Source organism: Homalodisca vitripennis, chromosome 1, assembly GCF_021130785.1.
Source record: "Homalodisca vitripennis isolate AUS2020 chromosome 1, UT_GWSS_2.1, whole genome shotgun sequence".
In the NCBI taxonomy this organism is placed as follows: Eukaryota; Metazoa; Arthropoda; class Insecta; order Hemiptera; family Cicadellidae; genus Homalodisca; species Homalodisca vitripennis.
The window spans coordinates 90,155,208-90,179,186 of NC_060207.1; the positions used below are offsets into that span (position 1 = coordinate 90,155,208).

General features: G+C 33.1%; 1 protein-coding gene across 3 annotated transcripts in view; it reads right to left on the bottom strand.

Annotated features, from left to right (window-relative positions):
• Positions 1 to 23,979, bottom strand: part of LOC124366322 (ZZ-type zinc finger-containing protein 3) — a 46,844-nt gene that overhangs the window by 22,182 nt on the left and 683 nt on the right. Inside the window, exons 1-4 of one of the 3 annotated variants that reach the window (XM_046822783.1) lie at positions 16,669 to 16,814; positions 14,111 to 14,374; positions 7,316 to 7,432; positions 5,710 to 5,892 (exon numbers count right to left, since the gene is read on the bottom strand). In XM_046822783.1, the coding sequence (XP_046678739.1) occupies positions 5,710 to 5,892; positions 7,316 to 7,432; positions 14,111 to 14,356 (546 nt within the window). In that variant the 5' untranslated portion in view covers positions 14,357 to 14,374; positions 16,669 to 16,814. Of the gene's footprint in view, positions 1 to 5,709; positions 5,893 to 7,315; positions 7,433 to 14,110; positions 14,375 to 16,331; positions 16,574 to 16,668; positions 16,815 to 23,979 lie in introns of those variants that run through there. The other 2 variants (XM_046822791.1, XM_046822802.1) reach the window with 2 other exon arrangements.

Below are 23,979 nucleotides of genomic sequence, written 5' to 3' on the forward strand. Positions count from 1 at the left end.
TTGTTATGACAAAATGATGTGGTTCCAATTATGTAGTGGAATAATATTTAAAGTCCCACATAGTTTATGTTTAACATCACCATGTTGATGTTACTATTGTGGTTCAAATTAAAGTTCAATCAATTGTAAAAGTCCAAAATTAAGTTGTTATGTTTAATAAACCTCATAACAAATATGTTCAAGTACTTGCTGTGGATGCATTATTCAGAAATAAAATTATTTAATTTGTTCACCTGTGCTACAGTACATAACAATGAAGCAATTTTATCTACTTATAGGGATTCTCGAAGTTCAATGATTAAACTCCTTCCTTCAAAAGTTTATATTTTAGATTATACATGATGAAAAACACTTTAAATTTTACTTTAGTTCACTTTGAGGATAAATAATTGATTCACTTGTTAAATTGTGATTTAAAATTCTTCACTTGATTAAGACTTCACAACACTACTACAACTAAAATGTAAAGACAACTTATGTCATTAGCACGTGTTTACATATTTAGTAAAGTATTCTTTAACCCTTTCCGGGCCAGGCGGAAATATATTGCTGTCGGTGACATACGCGAAAAGCGCCAGGCGACAATATATAGTCGCCTTGATATTCGTTGTTTTCTTAAATAAATACGACGTCAAATGATTAAAGTTTTATGTTTTTTTATTCCCTGGGATATTTGTAGATAATTAGTATGAATATCATTTTTATTTTGAAGGTCTATGCATTTTTATTTCGTAATTGTTACATGACATTATCAGCTGACTCGATCTATTGTTGTTAATTCTTTATGCTTTAGTGTAATCGTACTATTGTATGCTGGATTCTTCTTCATTATTTTATTTTGTGGTTGTAAATATTAGTAGTGTTAGTAGTTACGTGCTTAGCTATTGTGTGTAGTAGTTACAATGACTGACAATTTGCGATCTCACGGGAGTGAAATTGTAATTAGCATATTTGTAAATAGAAAAAGTGTAAATAAATTTCAAATAAAATTGTGTAAATATTTCTTGGTAAATAGTGTTTTTAAACTGTATTGAAACTGTTTATGGATCCTACAATCATCTGTTTACCGGTACATCCATAATGTGAATATTTATTTTAAGTTTCTTGCAGTGTAAGGGTCAGTTGCTTTATCACTTGTTGCGAAGTACAATTATGCGTATTTATACAAAATGTGTCATAAAAAATTTATTTATGAGAGAAATAACACAAAATTTTGTATGGTTGTTCCTTTCTAAATGTACAATATAATAAAATAGCTTCCCACATTAAAATTATTTTTCCTTTTTTAGTTATTTACAAAAAAAATTAAAAAATAAAAAATTTTTATGTAATCTATTAAAAAATTATTTTTTTTTAATTTTAAATTACTTAAAACTACATTTATATATTTTTTTGTTGATAGTATATATCTATACGAGTAATTTGGTGCAACTTTTAGGTCATTCTCTAATTTTTATGAAAAGTTATAAATTTTAATCTGAAAGACTGCAAAATCGCCAATTTTAGCCTGGCACTTTTGACTAGTTACAAGTGGATATGATATGTGAAAAAATTTTGCAACATCTAATATTTGGTCCTGGCCCTGAAAGGGTTAAAGTGATTTAAAGAACTTCTTCTATCACTTCACTTAAAAATGCGTTGTTAAGAAATAAATGTAAATTCTCACTCCTGATTTACTTTGATAATAGGTAATTTTGAAAGCACATGTTTCTAAACCGATCTGTTATGTTCTTTCTCGTTACGATTTTGTTCTCAACTATTCCCTGAACTTGTACTTCCTGACTCTCAACCCCACTATCTCCCGCCAATATGATGAAGATCTAATGTACATTATTATAAATGCAGATTTATTTAATTCATATAAGTTTCAATTAATATTTCCAATCTACTTTAATACATTTTTGTTTATTTTAATTCGCTATATATTTATTCAGATAGACTGATGCAGTAGTGATTTCCGCTTACAAAGATTTCCCGCCAATACTTACTTTTTCAAATATTATTTCGTAAAAATTTGCCGCCTTAGAACGTAGCCAACCTGTCACAGCGTTGTGAAGCTCTTCATCACTCGCAAACCTCTGAGATGCAAACCACCGCTTCATGTACAGGAAAAGATGGAAATCACTGGGAGCCAAGTCTGGGCTGTAGGGGGGGTGGTTAAAAACGTCCCATTTGAACTTTTTCAAAAGTTCTGTTGTTCTTTGAGCTGTATTAGGGCGAGCGTTGTCATGGACAAACACAACACCAGATGTCAGAAGACCACGACGCTTGTTTTGAATCGCCGTTTTAAGGTTTTACAGTAAGCTGCAACTGTAATGGTCGTACCACTCTCCATAAATTCAACAAGCAAGATGCCCTTAGCATCTCAAAAAACTGTAGCAATCAATTTTCTCGCTGAAAAAGATTAGCGAGCTTTCTTTGGCTTGCTTGGTGAAGCGGTATGACCCCATTGCATTAACTGTTGTTTTGTTTCGGCATTCACATAGTCTACCCAAGTCTCATCTCCTGTAACGATCCTGTTCAAAAATGTTTCTCCTTCAACGTCATACTGAGTAAGAAAGTCTATGGCAGAACTCATTCTTTTCATTTTGTGATCATTGGTGAGCACTTTTGGAATCCAACGAGCACAAAACTTGTGATAGCCTAGTTTTTCTGTCACTATCTCATGCACAAGACTTCGAGAAATTTCAGGAAAATGGTCTGAAAGTTCCGAGATTGTGAAGCGACGGTTCTCTCGAATTTTCTCATCCATTTTGTTCACCAAGTCATCACTGACAAGAGATGGCCTACCATTCCGGTCTTCATCGTGAATGTTCGTTCTCCCATTTTTTTAAAAATAAACCCATTGACGGACTACACCTTCACTCATAATGTTTGGGCCATACACCGCACTCAATTCACGATGAATTTCAGCTGCTGTGTAACTTTTTGACCACAGAAATCTTATTACACCACGCACTTCACACTTGGCAGGATTTTCTATAATGGCGCTCATGTTTTTACGTTGTAACAAAAGAATGCGCGATCACACGATGCTCTCCCTTGCACAGCTAGAAGCATACTGAACGGCTGCGCACACCGATGTGAGAATGGCGGCGCTACCTCCACTACTTATCGCACCACGCCTAAACGGCGGTTACTTTATGGACGACCCTCGTATATTTAAAAACTACAATATCTATACAAACTCTTGCTGAAATAGTATAACCATTAAGTTTTATAATATTTCTGGGCATAGTACAATACAATAGGCCCAGTGAATCTATAATGTTATCAGAACTTGATACACCAACAGTACCGTAAAAGCCATGTATTTGTGTGGATTTAATATTTTACATGATTTAATATATGTTATCCATTTTTGTGAAGCATTAATTTATTTACACTTCTAAAGAATACAAAATTGACTGGATTTTTAAAGCAGAGTTATTGTAGTTGGTTTTAACTTGTGTTTCATATTTGATATAAATGAGCTGTTCTGATTAGGCAACTCAGAATTCCATCAGTTTCTCTCATTAAATTAATGAGTAACAGTGTAATGTGCATTTTATTTCATAAAATATAATCAAATTAAGAAAACAAAATTATAATATAAACAATATTGCATGCTATACTAATACTTTCATTATCAATACTGGATTATTAGCAAAAATCATTAGTGCCAATGACAACACACTTGTCTTGGTACTTTGTATGTAAATAAATAATATTTATTCCTAAAATTGATCAAATTTAACTGTTATAAGTAAAAACAGATAAAACTGACAAACAAATGTATGGAACCAGAGGGTGTGACATCCCATATTACGATTCATGTTAATGTGTTAATCAATCAGAAATATGTGCTGCCAATTCTATTGCACTGATGGAAGATAATCCTGCATGATCTTCTGTATGCAAGCACAAAACATCATTTAATACGATGAATAAAAATTCCAACATTAAATCAATTAATTACTGATCAACCCTTGTATGAATCATTGATTAGTACATGGCAGACAGTAATTGTAAAGTAATTTAACACATTGGTTGCAGCAAACACCTTATTACACAAAGGGAGGACTGAGAGTAGCCAGTCAACAATCAAAAATTATCCTTTTGATACACTATATTTGATCCTTTAAACTTTAGTACAAGGGTGTTCATGGTTTGGTGTTATTATGGTTTAAATGGTATTCTACTCTTTAAAGCTATTATTTAAAGACAAGAATGCCTTATGTTTTGGGTCTAGTACACTTATAAAAGTATACACTGATTTCATTATTTCCACCAAAGCCAACCACCATTTATTTAAGGTGGGCCCTCTCGCAAGCTTTACTACAAACCTTCAAATAAGTGTACACTAGAACTCAAAAATATCTAACACATGACGGAAATCGAACCCACGACTCCAAGGGCAAAGCCTGCATCTGACAGTAACATTTTAGACCATTCAGCCATCCTGAACTAATGTCTTGAATGTGCAAATAGCTCACTTGTTTTCGCTATACCTCAAAGTACATACCCAAATTTGTGTAATCTATTTACAGTGGAAAGCAGCGGATGTACTGGTATTTCAGAACTCGTCAAAGCGAAAATGACCTAATATGAATAGAAGATTACATTTAGAGACATAGATCATTTCTACAAACTGTTTTCTTACCTGGCTGACAAAAAAACATTCCAGTGGTATGTCTGCTTAACAGAAACACCAGTGCACTACTTTGGACCCTAGTAAAAGACTGATCAGTTAGTTTTTAACAGTGTGAAGTAATACAGTAGTTTTCCAAATACTACGAATGATTGTATGTTTTTGATTTATGTATGTTGTGTGTACAGTGATAGTGAATATGTGAATGTTAATTACTTCATTTTGTTTGTTATTTATATTTTATATTCTTGAATAGTAGAGTTATTAAAACAGATTCCATTACGTTTAAGTCAACTAATGTCATTGTATACAGGGTATCAATTAAATCCCGAAACAGTTTAATATTATTTCAACCAACAAACATAGCTACAATTTCTCAACCAGCTGGATAATCTGGATCCACTACTTTTACTTTAAAAATTCATTGTTTATTTACAAACAATCCTTTACCTACCATGTTTAATATCAATCCTTTTGTATCTTTCTTTAAAGAAATCTAAAATTACCATAATTTGTTTTTGTTGTTTACAGTGTAAATGGAACATGAAAACATTAATAAGTCAACATTTTAAGTTTACTCTGTTATATTGTAGTGCATGAAATTTTTGAGACATGTGTGTGACATTAATTATCCCTTATGCGAACATGATTTAACTTCCAGCGTATTGAGATTAAATAAATAAACATAAATTCTGTTTTGCTGATAACAACTTTAATTGGGTGATTTAAATTTTGTTCTGTCACTTTTACTTGCTCTTCACAGATAATATGAAAGTAATACAAAAGCTAATAATAAGAATGTTTTGAAACCTTAATAAGGCGCCATTTTGATTAGTCAACCTTTTGATGTCATGTTTGTGGCATGGTATTCTACTAATAAAGACCTTTAATTTCATATGTTGCTCGTCCTATGCTCCGATTACTTTTCCTCTGACTCCTTGCAGGCTTTCCCCCTGGAAGTGTAGCGGTCCACTGAATATGAGTTAAAATAGTTTATGTTAAATGTAACTCTATTGTAATGGTTAAAATAATATTAAGCCATCCCAGGACTTAACTGACACGCTTGGAATATGACTTACCTGATTAAATGTCTGAGGTTTAGACTGGTCAAACACTCTCCCTCTGACAATCATTGAATTTGTGTTTTCCTCTGGTGATTTAGGTTCTACTTTGGTTTGTAGTTGAGGTTCTTCTTTACAAACAACCGCATTATTTGAAAGCTCCTCCTTATTGCTGTATTTGCTCCAGTCAATCTTAGGAACCTGAACAATTTAATTAAGAAGAATTTATCATTGGTAATCATAGATAGAAAAATTATTTGCCTAAATGACAAGCTCAAATTTTTCATGGAGCATTTTTATTTTGAAAATCTTTTAAACGACTGATTAATTAGGCCTATTAATTTTGCATCTGTGTGTTATTTACCTAGAAATGATACTGTTTTGAACTTAAGTATTATTAATTGTGAGACTAGTAACTGTTGCTGTTAACTCTTAATTGGCAATACCAAATCATATAGTCTCACAGTATAATTTTAACCAATAAGCCGAGAGCCTTAAAAACTCTCCAAATACTGTGAGACTAAAGTATTTCCTTTACTCTTCTCTCACAGCGTGATAGTCAATGATTGTAAAAAACCGTCACAAGTAAGAAGAATTAAATGTAAAAGTAATGTTAAAAGTAAAAGGCCAATGCCTGCATTTAGTAAGACATAGGTGCAAGTTCTGGTTTTTTAATTAGGTATACAAGCATTCTTCGGGGATTAACAGAGAGAATGAATGGTTACAGCAACTTAATAAGACAAAATCAATAATTTTTAATCTGATTTAACCAAACTTTATAAAGTCTATTCTGAAAATATCATAAGGACATGAAAAACAAAAGAAGTTACAAGTCACTCAAAAAGATGGAACCATATTAATTATTTTGTATTTAATAAATACCATTAATTTATATAGTAATCAAAAGAGGAAGTTTCAAAGTATTTCTGTAAAGTTATTAATGTTCAATATGTCCAAAGTAATTATCTAAACAGTGCTCAAATTCATTCCACTATGTAAAAGGATGAAAGCACCGCAGCTGTGACAAGGTTTCTGCAGGTTGGCTAGGGTTGTTAGTAGAGGTGGGACACAAAACAACCTCCTTAACAAAGCCCTGGAATATAAAATTTGTAGGTGTGAGAACAGATGGTGGTGGTCAGTGTCTCCCCAGTTTAACTATAATATTTGATTGAATACTTCAGTAAACAGGCTATCAAGATTGATACTACATATTTGAATTTGTGGATTAGTTCATCAGACATCACTATGAACTTGAAAACTCAAAATTAATTATTGAGTGCCACATTGTGCATCATATAACTATTACATTAATTATTGTACTAGCTCATTATGAACCCCTCCTTCATATCAGCTCAGATTTGTAACATTAACAACAACACTCACAACCAGGATATGCAACTGAAGTCAAATGGCCAAATTTCAGCAGACTACAGTCATGACAAAATGTGACAATGTATAAAATCGGCCAGCAAAGAGAGATCAGATACTCCAGAAATGAGTGTGAGTGTGGGGAGTGTTTGTGTTCTAACAACCCCCATATCATGTGTTTGCCATCTCGAGTGTTAAGCCAGCTCAACCAATTATAAAGACATAAAGCCAAAAACTAAATTCAATAGCATATTACCTTCTCTATTATGATTCTCGAAGGAAAATCAAGTTTGTCACCCTTGATGAATTTCTCAAGGAACTCTAACGGGTTGTTCCTAACATTTGATCGAAGTTTGACAAGTGTGTCAACATCCTGAAAAAAGAATACTGGTTATAATATTATATAAGTCAAATAGTCCTCACAGTCATTGTGTAAAGTCTTGGTTTGGAGAGGCAACCCAATGTTGAATTGTTGATATCAAGATTGTGAATGTAGAAGTAAATAATGTCAATGGTAATGAAGGTATTTTAATAAAAATTATCATACTTTCTGTTGGTCCTTGTCTTTCAGTAATTTTCAATGAATATAAAAGCAGTCTGCTTTTTATACTTCTTCAAGGAAGAATGATATTATTCAACCCTTGTAAAAAACTCGATCTTCATTAAGTACAAATAATTTCAGACCTATTAACATTTTGCTATGAATTTAAAAAATATGAAAAGCACAGTTTATTGCCAATTACAACAGTAGTTTGAAATTTTTAATATTACTAGCAGTTACCTGTGGCTTCACACACAATTTTCTGCTAAAGAACTAGGACTTCATAGATCCTTTTTAAATGACATACCATGATTAATAGAAATTCCCAGCCAGTTTTGACTGTCTTGTTGAATGTCCTTATTATAAGATTTTTGGCTGTTTCAGATATCGCAGAAACATCTGTTAACAACATTTTTTTGCATTCAGGTACGAGTTTGTCAACTTGTATTAAAACATTATGTTGGCTCTTGATTTCATTTTTCTGGTTGTGTACAGGCTTATCTACTGGTCCAAAAGCAGGTCCTCTCCTTTGGTATACTTCTCTGAGACAGAACTCCTCATATGCTTCATTTGGCTCAAGTAGTTTATCTATTACAGGAGGTGTTACTAACTTAGGTATTCCTGATGTTTCTGCCTTATGTACCTCTGCTCTTACTGTGATGACATTGTAGTACTTACTGTCACTGAAGCCGCGTTTACACGAGGCCAGTAGGCGGGCAGGTTACTTGGAGCAGGTAACCTGGCGCAAGTTACTGTACTGGGGACGTGCCGTTGACCCTGTCCACACGACTCAGTTGTGAGCGAGCCAGTGTTTAATTAAGTTGTATTAAAGTGGCAGAAAGTGCATCTTCTGTGTTATCTTATGATGACGTACAAGAAATTACGCGTAATCTTATACTGGAATTTGTAAGTGAATCCAGTGAAATACTATTGGAAGAACTGGAAAAGAAAAAACTATGGGTGAGAGAGTGGCTTAAGGGAGAGATACCAGTGGTGCATCTGTTCGTAAAGCTTTTATTTTAGATTTAGCTTCAGTTATATCAAACCCTTCAATTTTCATAGCGGAAACTCTTTCACCAAGGGCAGATTCGCGTGCATTTTTGTTCTTTTACAGTTCAGAAAACTGGTCCCATAAGCAAAGCTGGTCCTTGTAAAGTTCCAAAAACTTAATTGTCATCTCTTCGGTCTAACGTGGAGCCATTGAATTAGTACAGTATTACACAAATATATAAAAGTTAGCAATTAAACAATAAACAAACATCCAATAAAGCACTGTTTGTCACCAATTCGCTCACTTGCTCATCAATCAGTTGTCCACACGGCGTCAGTGCAAGGCAGGCTGTGTGGCAGGTACTGTTTTCGAGTGGTGGGAGGGCAGGTTGTCTACTCCTCGTGCAAGTCGACCTACCAGGCAGGTTGACAGGCAACTTGCCTGTGATTTACAAGTGTGGTCGTCCACACGGGGCAGGTTACTTGCCTCAGGTTGCCTGCTCCAAGTAACCTGCCCGCCTACTGGCCTCGTGTAAATGCGGCTTGAGCTCTGAATTGTCCTCTGATATGTTTATTACTGAGATTATTTTGTATTACAGGTTCCAGTTTTCTTGAGTATTCTCTGTTTCATGTTGTTTCGAATGTTTTTAATGGATTTTCCTGACTTGTAGAGAGATAATAAACTTATTCTTTTGTTTACTTCTATTAATTTTGTTGTTGTGAGAAGAATATGGATTTTTTGTAAAGGTTGTATCTGTGCTTAGTATGGGTAGGTAATTGAGTTTGATTTGTTAATAAATTACAGTAAAATACTGGTTAACTCGACTCGTGTCAACCAAAATCTGAGTTGATGGAAACGGTTACATGAATAACACATACAGGGTGTATATTATGTCTGGAAACACCCAAATATATCCTTTAATAATTTAAATATAAATTTGAAACCTCTTACAATCGTGATAGAGATTGGGCATCTACTTTTTGGAACAATGTTTTGTTATGTCACACCAACGGGGGACGTCCTGCCGAGGGTATCGTGAATATTCTTAATGGAAGCCTATACCTTGTGATACATAATTTTAAAGGTAATAGCTTACTGAATTGAATGCCACAAACCGCATCTCAAGGGAATTATTCTATCAGAAAATAGAGCATTTTTAGTATTGAAAATTTACTGATGTTCAACAATGTAATTTTAACATGGTTCTTGCCACAAAATGTGTTACACTAATTTTTTAGCATTTTTTTAAATGTTCAATTAAATAAAACAAAAATTTCATTTTAAGCTGGTTCTATTAGCACAAATTTGCCAGTTTTTATTACAGTACAATTATGGAAATACTTATGTTATTGATTTCTTATTACAAATAAAAAATAATGTATGCTGTTAGAAAAGTCTTACAACAAACGTTTTACCTGCATTTGGTGTCAAAGCAATTGTTCGAACTGTGTTCCTTCTACGGTTTGACAATGAGCCAATCTTGTGTAAAATGATTCGACAGAGTTGCCTAACATTTCTTCAGTTATCAAAGCAATCTCCTCTATAATCCTGTTTCTTAGGTCTTCCAAATTATGAGGCTTTCTTCTATAAACATTGGATTTTAAATGACCTCATAGGAAATAATCGATTGGTGACAAATCCGGAGATCTTGGAGGCCATTCGATTTCTCCTCTTCGGCCAATCCATTTATGAGGAAACCTTAAATCCAAATACTCTCTTACCTGTCTCCCATAATGGGGTGGAGCACCATCCTGCTGAAACCATACATTATCAAAGTATTCTCCTGATGCAATTTGAATAGCTGGGATTATTTCATTTTGGAGCATATTGTAGTAAAGTTCGGCATTTAAATTTCCATTGATGAAAAAGGGTCCAACAATTTTGTTACCTAAAATTCCACACCATACGTTCAGTTTTTGTGGTTGCTGTGAATGGGACTCAGTAATCCAATGTGGGTTTTCACTAGCCCAGTAACGGCAATTGTGCCTGTTAACATTGCCATTTAGGAAAAAAGTTGCCTCATCAGAAAATAGTATGTTGGTCAGAAAATCTCTATTGTCATCACATTTGCGCATCACAAGTTCACAAAACTCAACTCTTCTGTCGTAATCATCCTCACTTAACTGTTGGACTAAATGAACTTTAAATGGTTTGTATTTATTAATTTTCAAAATCTTACTCACAGACATAGGGTGCATATCATGTTGCTGTGCAGCTTTTCTGAGCGATGTATGTGGGTCTTCAATAGATGTTTGCAAAACATCTAGTGCATGTTCTTCATCTGTTGCAGATTGTATCCTACCCGACTTTGGCCGATTACGTACACTCCCTGTCATTTCAAAACGCTCAATAGTTTTTGATATTGTTGAAACACTTATGGGATTCCTTTCTGAGAAAGTGTCATTAAACAAATTACAAACTTCCCGATAAGATCTTTGACAATCGCCATATCCTCGCATCATCAACAGAGTAATTCGTTCTCTTTCAGACAATTCCATTAAAATGCCAAATAAAAACTGAACTACTGTAATTAGATAACTTGTTGACAGCAATGCTTCAGAGACACTGATTAACTCGACAGGAATGATATGACCTTTGTCCATTTGTAATTCCCAAGCTTAGACCTGTCTAGTGAAAGCTCCATGCTCAACAAACTGAAACCTGTAGACCAGATGATTAATAACACAATAATGTTTCTCATAGGCTAGTGACCTTTGTCTCTTTAAACCTTCCTGCTGACTGGAAAACACCAAGTACAGATTCATAAGTAATCAGAGAAAGTGACTCATAAGTTTTATTCATTGTAATAAAAACTGGTAAATTTGTACTAATGAAACCAGCTTAAAAATAAATTGTTTATTTTATTTTAATTGAACATTTAAAAAATGCTAAAAAATTAGTGTAACACATTTTGTGGCAAGAACCATGTTAAAATTACATTGTTGAACATCAGTAAATTTTCAATACTAAAAATGCTCTATTTTCTGATAGAATAATTCCTTTGAGATGCGGTTTGTGGCATTCAATTCAGTAAGCTATTACCTTTAAAATTATGTATCACAAGGTATAGGCTTCCATTAAGAATATTCACGATACCCTCGGCAGGACGTCCCCCGTTGGTGTGACATAACAAAACATTGTTCCAAAAAGTAGATGCCCAATCTCTATCACGATTGTAAGAGGTTTCAAATTTATATTTAAATTATTAAAGGATATATTTGGGTGTTTCCAGACATAATATACACTCTGTATATATATATATATATATATATATATATATATATATATATATATATATATATATATATATATATATATATAAATAACTGAGCAAAATAGTTCATACTCAACAGCAAAATAATGCACCAATCCTCTGCTGTTAGGGCTGAAAAGTGGGTATAACTTTACACAACACTGTAACGACTGGCTGGGCAAATAACATGTCCTTGAGATGATTCATTCTCACCCTCCCACACTATGGCGGAGCAACTGAGACTTCTACATGTATTGTAGCTATGGTGGGAATGGTTCATTCAATATAAATGTTAAGTTCAGCTCCATTTCACCTTCCGCTTAGTGCAATGTATGAATTCCGACACTGTCGTTTTTGGATCTTGATATTCACACTATTTTTTATTATTTACATACTAATATTTATGTAGAGTAAATTATTTTTCTTTAGGTTAAGAATATTATTACAGATAAAATTATTCAGTAGTCATCTGTTTAAAGGAGTTTACGATATATGAGAACTATTTGTAATGTTAATGGCAGTAAATTTACGATTCTGGTGTTCTTCAAAACCACTTAAACTTGTAACTTTCATCTCTAAAATAACAATATTTCATTTGTATTAAATCAAATTGTTTGGATTTGTGTGCCATCAACATTATAGGATAGATAACAGGTAATTAGCTAATTACATCCATCTAATAGTAATTTGTTCAACCAAATGACACCAACTGTTCCCACTATCAATGCGACATTATAGATTTTTACCCCTTTCAATGTTCCCAATATTTTACTTGGTTATAGAAAATTCTTTATAAAATAATATTCCTACAAAGACTACTGAGATTAGAGTCAAAATGTTCTCATTGTTGTTACCCCTTTCAAAGCAGAAATTCTTTAAAGAGGAAATTTCTTCCTCAATGGTTATCAGGAAGAGCTGAGTTGTTATTCTTTCAGTTACTACTGTTGAAAGCTGCAGATTGTTTTTGACAAATGGTCCTCAGATTTTTACTATGTATTTTCTAAAGACTGAAAAAGGCTCTTATTGGTACACTAAACTGAGGACCAAATTTCAGAATACAGCAAACAGATTAAGTAATTAGAAATTGCTAACTTTCGATGTCACTAGCAGAAAGAATACCACACAGCTTAGTGTTTAACCCTTTGAATGCCACAAGGCAAAAAATTTAGTACAAAAGAAATGCACTAGCAACTATATTGCAAGTCATATGCGAAAAATGCCAGGGAATAATAAGAAGTATTACCAGGCTTCCGGAAAAAGAATATATTTTTTTTATTTTTCATACTATTTTTATGAAACAGGTTTGTAAAAAATTGTATTACAATAAAATGTTACAAAACAAATGAAACAACATAAAATAATATTAGTTTTGGCATATCAAAACCAAAAAATGTATAAAGCAATTTTTATTTTTTAGTTTTTATTTTTTATTTTTTTTTTGACAAATTAATAAGAAACAATTTTACTATGGGAAGAATTTTTTTAATATTCTTTATAACATTGTTAATGTGAAAAAAAATAATGGTTAACTTTTTTATATAATTACTATAGTTACATAACAATGTTTGAAATTATGTACATAATGAAAAAATCATTTTTCAGTACCGGTAACACAACACTAAAACAAAAATAATTAATGCATTACTTACATTTATCCTTTGGTTCTAAAGTATATCTAATATATGGTCTTCATATTTTCCTAAAAAGTATGTACACACACACACACACACACACGCGCGCGCGCGCGCGCGCGCACACGCACGCACGCACAGGAGATATCAATTTAACAAAATCATTTTAGAGATCCTAACCTCAAAACGATGTAAACACAACCATGTGACCAAACGTATTATTTTAGATATTACGCATACTATACGTAGCGAGTTGTTTACGCGCCAACGATGTTACGCGCCCGGTTGATCACCGCCAGCTGTTGTTGCTTCTATTATTCTGTGTTTTTTTTATCTTCACTAATATAAAGTACTATGTGAACTATTATTTATCTATTGCAGGATAGTTAACAAATAAAACAATATTGGTTGTGAAAAGAATTCATGAAAAATAAAGCGTTAAAAATTACGATAACAGACGGCGACGACGGATCGTCGCCTGGCACTTTTCGCAAGGGTTTTTGGCGACGATGTATCGTCGCCGTGGCACGCAAAGGGCTAAAAAGAAACAACAAACTGTACAAGCATATAACAAATCAAATAACGATATAAAACCAACAACTAGATTAAAGTGGCATAATATGTAACAACTTTACCTCAACAGCTTTTATTCGTTGAGCTTGTAGACGAGCTAAGGTATAAACCAATTTCTGATAATCCTGGTTTGTTTTGAGAGCAGTGTGATCTGTCTCAAAGCCGAGTGTCTTATCACTGGTATTTTTAATTAGTTCTTCATCTTCTGAAGCTAACTCATCCGCATTGTACCAATCATCAAGATCACTTCCATGATCTGACTCATTATCAGTATTTTGAACAAGATTTAACATTTCCTTCTCTGTCATTGTTTATAGTTTTCAAATCTGAAACAAATCAATAACATTTAAAATATTTCATTTTCAATAAAGTAATATTATTTGATAAACAACAAAATTGAAACTGTTTCATTCATTGCACACCTTACTTGTTCTTTTTGAAAGAATTTAAACCCTTCGTGTAACAGATATGTGAAAGAATTCAAATCCTTTCTTTAATCGGCACATGAAAGGATTCAAACTCTTTGTATAACATGTGCATGTGGATAAGGTTTATGTCAAATCAAATATTGCAGTTATGTTACATTTAAAGGTAATTAGTTATTAGACTACAGCTAGTTCAGGTTTTGAGATAGTAGTATCTGATAACCTATAAATTTTATCCTACACTTTTACTGACCTAATGATTTACCTCTAAAATATTTTGGTTTATTTTATAGATAAGAAATAGGTATTAGACAGTAAATATTGTTGTAATAAAATTCGGCTGCAGTATAGTAAGCGGCCACCACTAAAATTGAATCGGAGAATCAAATTATTGATTAGAAATATAGTACCTAAATTATTGAGAACAAAAACATTTTAATTATAATTATTTACAGTTATTGGCAGCTTTTTTTAATGTATTAAATTGCATAATTGTTCCAAATTAATTCTAACAAATAAAAATCACTAGTATGGTATTTGAGTAATAAGCACAAGTACAATGGCAATGAAAATGTGTTATTTGTGTCACAAGATGGCAGACATGTTTAAAACACCAAGTGAGTTGGCGATTAATATACTATTACAGTAGTTTTAATTATTGTGTTAGTATTAATGTACAGTAGTGCTTACATGATCTGTGCTTGAATTTAGGTTCTATATCGATGGACTTTAATATTTTTTCACCAAACTTTAACTAAAACATACCTAACCTAACTACATGACTCACTGTACGTCTACACGAGGACCTACCACCCTATCCGAGGGTCTATCATCTGGCCGAAAGCCAATTGCTCTAACTGAGGGCTAACCAAACTGAGCAGGAATTTTCTTAGTTTTATAGACCTTTCCTCACTTGTATTTAATTAATATTGTTATCCTAGTCACATATTAGGCACTTTCTATCCAAACAATAAACAAAGAGTGTGAAGTGGGTTTTATAAACTAGTACCGAATTTTTCATATTAGTCTAGATCTTACCTCACTTTTATTCTGTAGCCCTCCAAATGCTATGGGTACTTTGGTATTATCCTATTATCTGGAGGCCACTCTATCCCCATCAACTACTTGTTATTACACGATATAAGTAGGTTTAGATTATGTTATTATAAATATTACTAATAGTACTAAAGTTAAAGTTAACCTTTATGAGCACTCACGTAATCTAAACTAGTATTTAGGTACTACCTCACAGGATGGTTTTCTTTTTTTACCAGAAGTGCCGGGTGGTATCAAAGGCCCCACCAAAACTTGCATTGATGGCTAGGGCATTTCCGATCGGTACTTTCTCAACCTCATATCATGTCCCGATCGTCTAACTTTTCCTATGTCAGATCACGTTGGACAAACTGACACGTCATCTGAGTTCAAGTATCGATCGAAAATAACCCTGGCCATGAGAGCGAGCTTTAGTGGAAAAACTCTTCCAAAACTAGTGGCCTCCGGACAATACCAAAGTATTGAGAAATATTTCCTACATTTTACATTACAAAGAACATAAATATTTAATAAACTTTTTGTTTGAAACATGACAAAATGAAAAGATATCATTGTGCGAGACTAGCATTTTAAAGAATTTCAAGTACATTGCACAATGCACCAATAGCATTTTTGAGGGTATTGTTAGCATATCCTTAGCACTGTTTTACCACAAATCTGATTAAATTACAAATAATTTTACCAGCATAATAATGAAAGTATTGAACATGATAGAAGTAAACCACGAAGTCAAAAGTACATAGTTTATATACGTATACAATAGGCCTACATGGGAAAATTGAGTGAAATATTCAGTGCTTACTCTTTTTGATAAATAGCCTGAGGAAATTAAGCAACATGAACCTAAATGTCTGTTATAAGGACAGCTTATGAATGGTTGATTCTAACAAGTTTGAGAAATAGTTGTTAGGCAATCCACATCCTAGCGGCTAGCCTATCCCAACTTCTAAAACAAACTGAACACTTGACTTTATAACATTTCCTATACATGGAAGTATCAAAAACTATTCCTTAGACTGTTCAAAATGCACCCATAAATATTCATATAACAGACACGTTTATACTCTTGTAAACTATGCTACTAGGAAAATAAGACACAAAACAACTAAATTAGTCTAAACATTGTTTGTTTACAATACCTGTGTGAGGTTATGTTTATGTTGGTGGTTTATGTTTATTTATCGCCAGGCCAGGCTTATGTCTATTTGTTTTGTTACTGGCCAGGCTAGGAGCTCCTTATGCGTCATCTGGATGGAGTGATCGCAAGTCGCAAGTTGCGGAGAGAAAGAGTGGGGATGGAGGGGCCCCTTCTGCCAACTACAGATACGAGCTCCTCATGCAGCAGCAAAATGTGGTGATCGCAACCGGCGACTACAGATAGCCCGTGTATTGGAATAGTGGAATGAGCAGTCCGCGCCGCGTTCTCGCTCCGTACTCCTCTGGATTTAATTTACAGGGTATATCAAAAAGAATCATCCGATTTGGCATGTCTATATTTCGAACAGTAGTAAACAATATATACAATTACTAATTTTTTTGTCTGAAAGGGAAACTCGAAAAGTTTTTTTTTCATACCTTTTCAAAGGTGTTCAATATGTCCACCTTTAGATACACTTGCGGTCTATGCGGTATTCATAGTCATCCCACACTGCAGCGAGCATGTCCTGAGTTACTTATTCCACTGATGTTGTAATGCGATTCCTCAGCTCATCCATTATTGTTGGTAGCGGAGGCACATATACAGAGTCTTTGATGAAACCCCATAAGAAAAATCACATACAGTAAGGTCCGGTGACCTTCGAGGCCAGAAACGTAAGGATACGTCGTTTTTTTGTCCTGTGCGGCCGATCCACCATGCACGAATTCTTTCATTTAAAAATTGCCGAACTGCCAATGCCAATGTGGCGATGCCCCGTCCTGTTGATAAATGAAATCGTTCGAATCAGTCTCCAATTGGGGGAAAAGATCATTATCAAACATATCGAGATATATTATTCCTGTAACAGTGTTCTCAGCAAATAAAAATGGACCGTACACCTTTCCCCGTAAAACCGCGCAAAACACATTACATTTTGGGAGAGTCTCTCTCATGTTGCACAATTTCAAGTGGTTTTTCTGTGCCTCATATTCTAACGTTATGGCGGTTTACCTTTCCATTTAAATGAAATGTTGCCTCGTCGCTAAACACTATGTGCGATACAAAATGTTCATGTCCATCATCTTATCAAAAACGAAGTTACAAAACTCCACGCGTCGTTCTTTATCACCCTCACGAAGAGCTTACAGTATCTGAAGTCTGTATCCTTTCATGCGTAATCGTCGACGCTACACACGCCAGACGGACATAGGAGGCATGTTGAGCTGTTGAGCAGCACGGTGAACAGATTTCTGAGGGCTGCGTGTGAAACAATGGCGGACGCGCTCCACGTCTTCATTGGACACTCTGGGACGGCCCGGTGACTTGCCTTTACACAGACAACCTGTTTCTTGAAATTGTGCATACCATCGTCTAATGCTCTGTGATGTAGGAGGATCAACACCATACTTATTAAGAAAGTCACGCTGAACACAAAATGCGTTTTGTGGTGCAGCTGCCATTTTCACTAGAAATGAAGGAGGCGTTCACTCAAGCACGCTGCTGCTACCTAGCGGGAACCATGTAAAACTTTAAAAGATACTCTTTTCAACAGTACGTTGTTGGCCCATTTAGCCCAACAAACAGAATAGTTATGATTTTATTAAATCGGATGATTCTTTTTGATACACCCTGTATATTACCAGCAAGCCCACACTCGGTATTAGCATCGTGCTGTTACTGAACTGACGTTATCCTTGTTACCGCGGTAACACGTTACCCGGCTACATGTTACCCGGTCATGTGTTACCAGCCGACCAACGCTCAGTATGAATATCATGCTATTACTGAACTTTTGTTATTACTCTTCCCGCGGTAAACATGTTACTGTGGTAATATATCACCAGCCGGCCCACACTCGGTATTAGCATCGTGCTATTACTGAACTGACGATATCCACGGATACTTTTTTCGTCTTCTTTTAGGCTATGGCTTTTTTATCCATGCAGCCTCGTAGTTCACTTTTGTAAACTAACGCGGTAGGGGTCACGCACAGCCCGCCGCGATTGATGACGTCAGCCGTTCACCAGCGACGCGCCCGCTGTACAAGCCTGGCCGACTTATTGTTGCCACTGCCGGCCTATGTAAGCTGCTGTTGCTCGATGCTAACCCCTTATTTTAATTTATCGTTATATTTCTATTTGTAATTGTGTAAATGATTCATATGTTAGTTTTTGGAGATAGACTTTAATTTTCATCTCACTAATAAATTTACCTTTGTTCAAAATGTTTGGTTTTTCAAACCCTCATTGGTAAAGAGGATCCCACAGGCTTAGTTCTAATAGACCTGTGTTACGGAGAAAAGCCCGATCATCTGATTGATTTTATTCTATTAACTTGATTAGTCACATTTCTCAAAGCCGTTTTCTTTATTATTTTTTTACAAATCATACATTTTATTCCCGTACTTAGACAATTTTCTACCTTTCAGTAAAGCCTGCTGGTTTTAAAAGTACGCCGATTTCCTTACAGATTCTGCATTCAGTTTCCGTCAGGCCTAGAAGACCTATATTGATCAAGGCAATTGTGGTTTTTATAGTATCTTGTGATTCAACAAAGTGGGTTACTATATAAAACGTAGAATTCCACCTGGTGGGTACTTGTTGGATCAGTTTCTTAGGTTCTAATCCCAAATTTTTCTGGGAAACAAAAAGCTTTTCCTTAGCAGTAGTGCTTCTTTTGAAAAAAAGTTACAATTTCCTTAATTCTTTTTCTAACAAACTATTTACCTGATCTAATAAGCCTTGCACAATAAGGTTCAGGATATGAGCAAAACAGCCAAAGTGTTTCCACTTGAATGCATTTATGATTGCGTCTTTACTGTCACTATAAGTGAAATATTGGTCATGTGAAATTTAAAAGTATTTTTTTTTATTTCCACTGCCAGGTTGGCGCTAGTGTGAGGTCTTGACATTTATGAACATTGCAATAAAATAGATGCAAGTTCTAAGGAATCTGTGATCAAATTAGCTGTAACAGCTATATAACTTTAAACATTTTTTTATGTCCAAGTGCCTGTAATTAAACACACATTTTCAACATGCAATAATACATGACGGATACCTTTGACACTTTTTTCATACTGAGCAGGAATGAGACTTTTTGAAATGACTTTCCTATCAGGAACTTTGTACGCAGGATTTAGGGCTTTAATAAAACCATAAAACTCAGGACCATCTACTATAGAAAAGGGTTCAAAATCAACCATAAATAGTTTTAATAACAGTGTCGAGAATCTTTATCTGCGTTTCACTTTATTATTTATTATTGGGGTAAAAAAGGTTGTATATTTTGTTGACTGTTTGATGCAACATTTTGCTGTACGCAAATACTGGTGCTGGGGCGAGACATATTCGTTACTGGGGATTCGTTTGTTTGTACAGTATTTTGGGACAACGTATGCATTGCTCAGTGGATTTATTTTTTATAGGAACTGGTAAAGTTACACTATAGTGCAGTCATTGAAGCGAAAAATATGGTCTTACCTCCGAATTTTTTTACTGTGAACAGATTTGCATGAAATTTTGGAATTAGGCTCATCTTACCCTTAACTTAAAAAGTGAAAATGATCTGAACTCCGCCTATTATTTTTAAGGGGTGTAAACAACCCCTTAATGGAAAAATTTACATTGAGCCATTTTATCGCTAGAAAACATGTCTAATAATAATAATAATAATAATAATAATAATAAATTTATTTCTCAAAACAACAAATATGTTACAAATCATGCTGAACATTTGTACACTGGCACAATACAATACATAACATACATAACAACAAAATTAAAACAATGCCAAGCAGATCCTATAAAATTAATATATTTCAAGTACAATGCATAATATAATATAATTATGAGAAAATAGACTCCTCCAAGGCACAGCCTGATTGGAGGTCTTACTGAATTTATTTTACAAATGGCTGATCTAATTTTCAAATTACATATAGAATGAAAAATAATTTCTCCAAAACCAACAAAGTCTACTCATAAAAAAAATACACTTTCAATTAATAATTTGTCTTTCTTTAAAGCCCATACAAATATTATAAACCATTAAACAAAAATATCTAGTTTCATGAATAAACAAAACTGTTCTATGTTTTAGCCTACAACAAAACAAAAATCAAACCTTAAAACTTGATTTTATGTACATAAAATATTAATATGCAAACCTTTATATTTTATAAGTTTAAATTAATATATAAACAAAAAAAATAACGTATATCCATATCAGAAGATTTTACATTTTTTTATCTGCTATAATCTTTAAAAACAAAAACTTTTACTGTATTATCTCAAATAATACTTCGTCTATATTTTCAATTTCCAACAACCACTGTCTTAATTTAGAGCTGAATTTAGTTAAAGAATTGATGTAGCGAATGCGATTAGGTAATTTATTAAATATTCTTGGCGCCAAAAAATTATAGCTTTTGGTAAAAAATTGTGTTTGATGGCCTAGGTACACATACATCTGACGCATTTCTTAATTTTGATCTGTAATCATTTAAATCTGTACTATTCCTGCTACGACGATAAAATATTTTCAAGACTTTATAGATATACGCATGTCTTACTGGTAGAATTTTTAATTGATAAAATAAAGGAAAACTTGCTTCAGTTATATTTCTTCGTAAAATTAGCCTAACGAAATGTTTTTGAATAATAAACAAGGATTTTGTGTTGGTTTTATAAGTCCCTCCCCAACATGAAATTCCATATTCCAGTCTACTATGCACCAGTGAAAAATATATCATTCTTAGTGTATCATTATCGCACATGTTTCGTAAAAATAAAATAGTCTCAAAACATTATTTAATTTTTTCTTTAAATCTTAATATATGTTTTTTTCCATGACAAATCCTTATCTAAAATTATTCCTAAATATTTAATACTGTCAGTAATTTTTTACTTCAATACATTTATTATTACAATATACACTCCTACTACAAATGCAATCAATACAGTGTAGAATAATCCTATTTGTTAAATGATTACCTTCCCTTAAATTAAAATTTAAATAATTTGTTTTAGTGGTACTTAAGATCATATTATTTTTAGTGAACCACCACTGTATAGCTTGAAGATCTAGGTTCATATTCAACTCTACATCAGCCCATGTTTCTCCAACGTAAGAGAAAGCAGTATCATCAGCGAAAGAAGTTACTTTTCCAACAAATCTTGCGCTACATAAATCATTAATATATATTAAAAAAGAACTGCACCCAAAACAGAACCCTGTGGAACTCCAAACTTAACTTCACGTAAATCGCTAAGCACTCCATTCAACTTTACACGCTGTGTTCTTCTTAAAATATAACTTTTGAACCAGTTAAAAACAACTCCCCTAATTCCACACCTATATAGTTTTTGCAGTAATATGTCATGATTCACCATATCAAATTGCTTTAGTTATATCTAGGAACAGGCCGCTTACCTTTTTTCCATTATTTATCCCCTCTGAGACCTCTCCCATAAATTTTAAAAGAGCCGACTCTGTATTTAAACCCTGCCTGAAACCGAATTGATTAGAACTAAAAAAAGTTATTGTTTTTCTAAAAATGTAATTAACTGTTTCTTTATAATCTTTTCAATTATCTTAGAGAATGATGATAGAAGGGATATTGGTCTATAATTTACCGCTGTTTTAGTTTTGATTCTTTTTTATGAATTGGAATTACCACAGCCTCCTTCAATTTTTCTGGAACACACCTGATTGAAAACTTAAATTTATAATATACGTTAGTACTTTACCTAATTTCTTTGAATGTTTCTTAATAATTTGAGAACTAATGCCATCAATCCCAGGTGCTGTATGGTTTTTTAAAGAGCTTATCACAGTGAGTACTTCCTGCTCTAGAACCGGACTTAAGAACATCGACTGCTTAATGTGTTGTTCACTAATAGTAAGTGGTGACATTGTAAAGTGTTTTCTAACACAATTACCTCATATTAAATTCATTTTCAACCCCTTTAAAATCTTACAACCCTTGCAAACAACCCCTAAATTGAAAAAAATCACAAAAAATACTTTGGTATGACATAAAAAGATGTAAGTATAGAGTAAGTAATATTTTATATTCTCTATAATAATTATCAAATTTTTAACCCCCTTTCAACCCTTGAAAACTGCCCCTTGATAAAAAATTGTTAAATTTTTTTTTATAAAATGAAAAGGATTTACATATTATTCCACACTCTCGAAAATGATTATAATATTATTAAATTTTTCTACTCTTAAAACTACCCCTAAATTAAAACAGTATATATATATATATATATATATATATATATATATATATATATATATATATGATTAAAAATTTAAAAATAATTTAATGTAGAGTAAAATATTGCCATTTATTGAATAAAATATTTACAAATTATATAAAATTCACTCAAATGTGTGAATATACATATAAGAACGTTGGTATGTATTCAACGTTCAAAATATATGAGCCATATTATGTATATATATATATATATATACACATTACAATAGTTTTAGGTCTCTATTATACTGCGTACTTTCACATTGCTCCAAATAGTAACCCTCCGAAATTTTCAGTTACTAAGTAGAAAAAATATGATAAGTTTTTGGACCATAACTCCTTCAATTTTCATGCTATCACAATTTATAAAAAACCATTGTAAATGTAATTAAGAGAGCTACAACATCCTTCATTGCAATATATAGTAAAAAACCTTTTTTTCAAACGGTGATGGGTTAAAGGGCTTAAAAGAGGCTGCGATTGCGCTGCCACGTGCTCTTTAAACAATCATATCTCCGTCAATTTTTGTTTGACAGAAAAAACAAAAATACCAAATTGTTTGTCAAAAAGATACCTAAATCTTTTATTCATACACTTTTATACGTATCTGTCGTCATTTTTGAGATATTATGAAAAAAGGTGATTTTTAAAAATTTTAAACTTTTTTTAATCGTGACTTTTTTGAAAAATATGTGTCCTGAAGCAGCCAAACTGATGCAATCTATCACAATCTTCATAATAAAGTTAATTCTAGGCGGAATAAGATTAATTTTAATTTTGGTTGAAATAGCACTTATGAAATCAATTGATTTAAAAGAAAAAACATTAGATGCTCCTCTTATTTCCAATACAGCTTACTTATTTTACGTGCAAAAGACTTTTAATAGTGCTTATTTTAAAGCTTATTTCAAGCAATACAAAGCCCTTTTTTATTAGAATGCCTAAAATGCATCTGCTCGCCGCTAGATGGCATTGACCACATCGATTAAATTTCAAACAAAATAAAAAACGGATTTGATCTTTAATATCTAGCTTAATATTGCA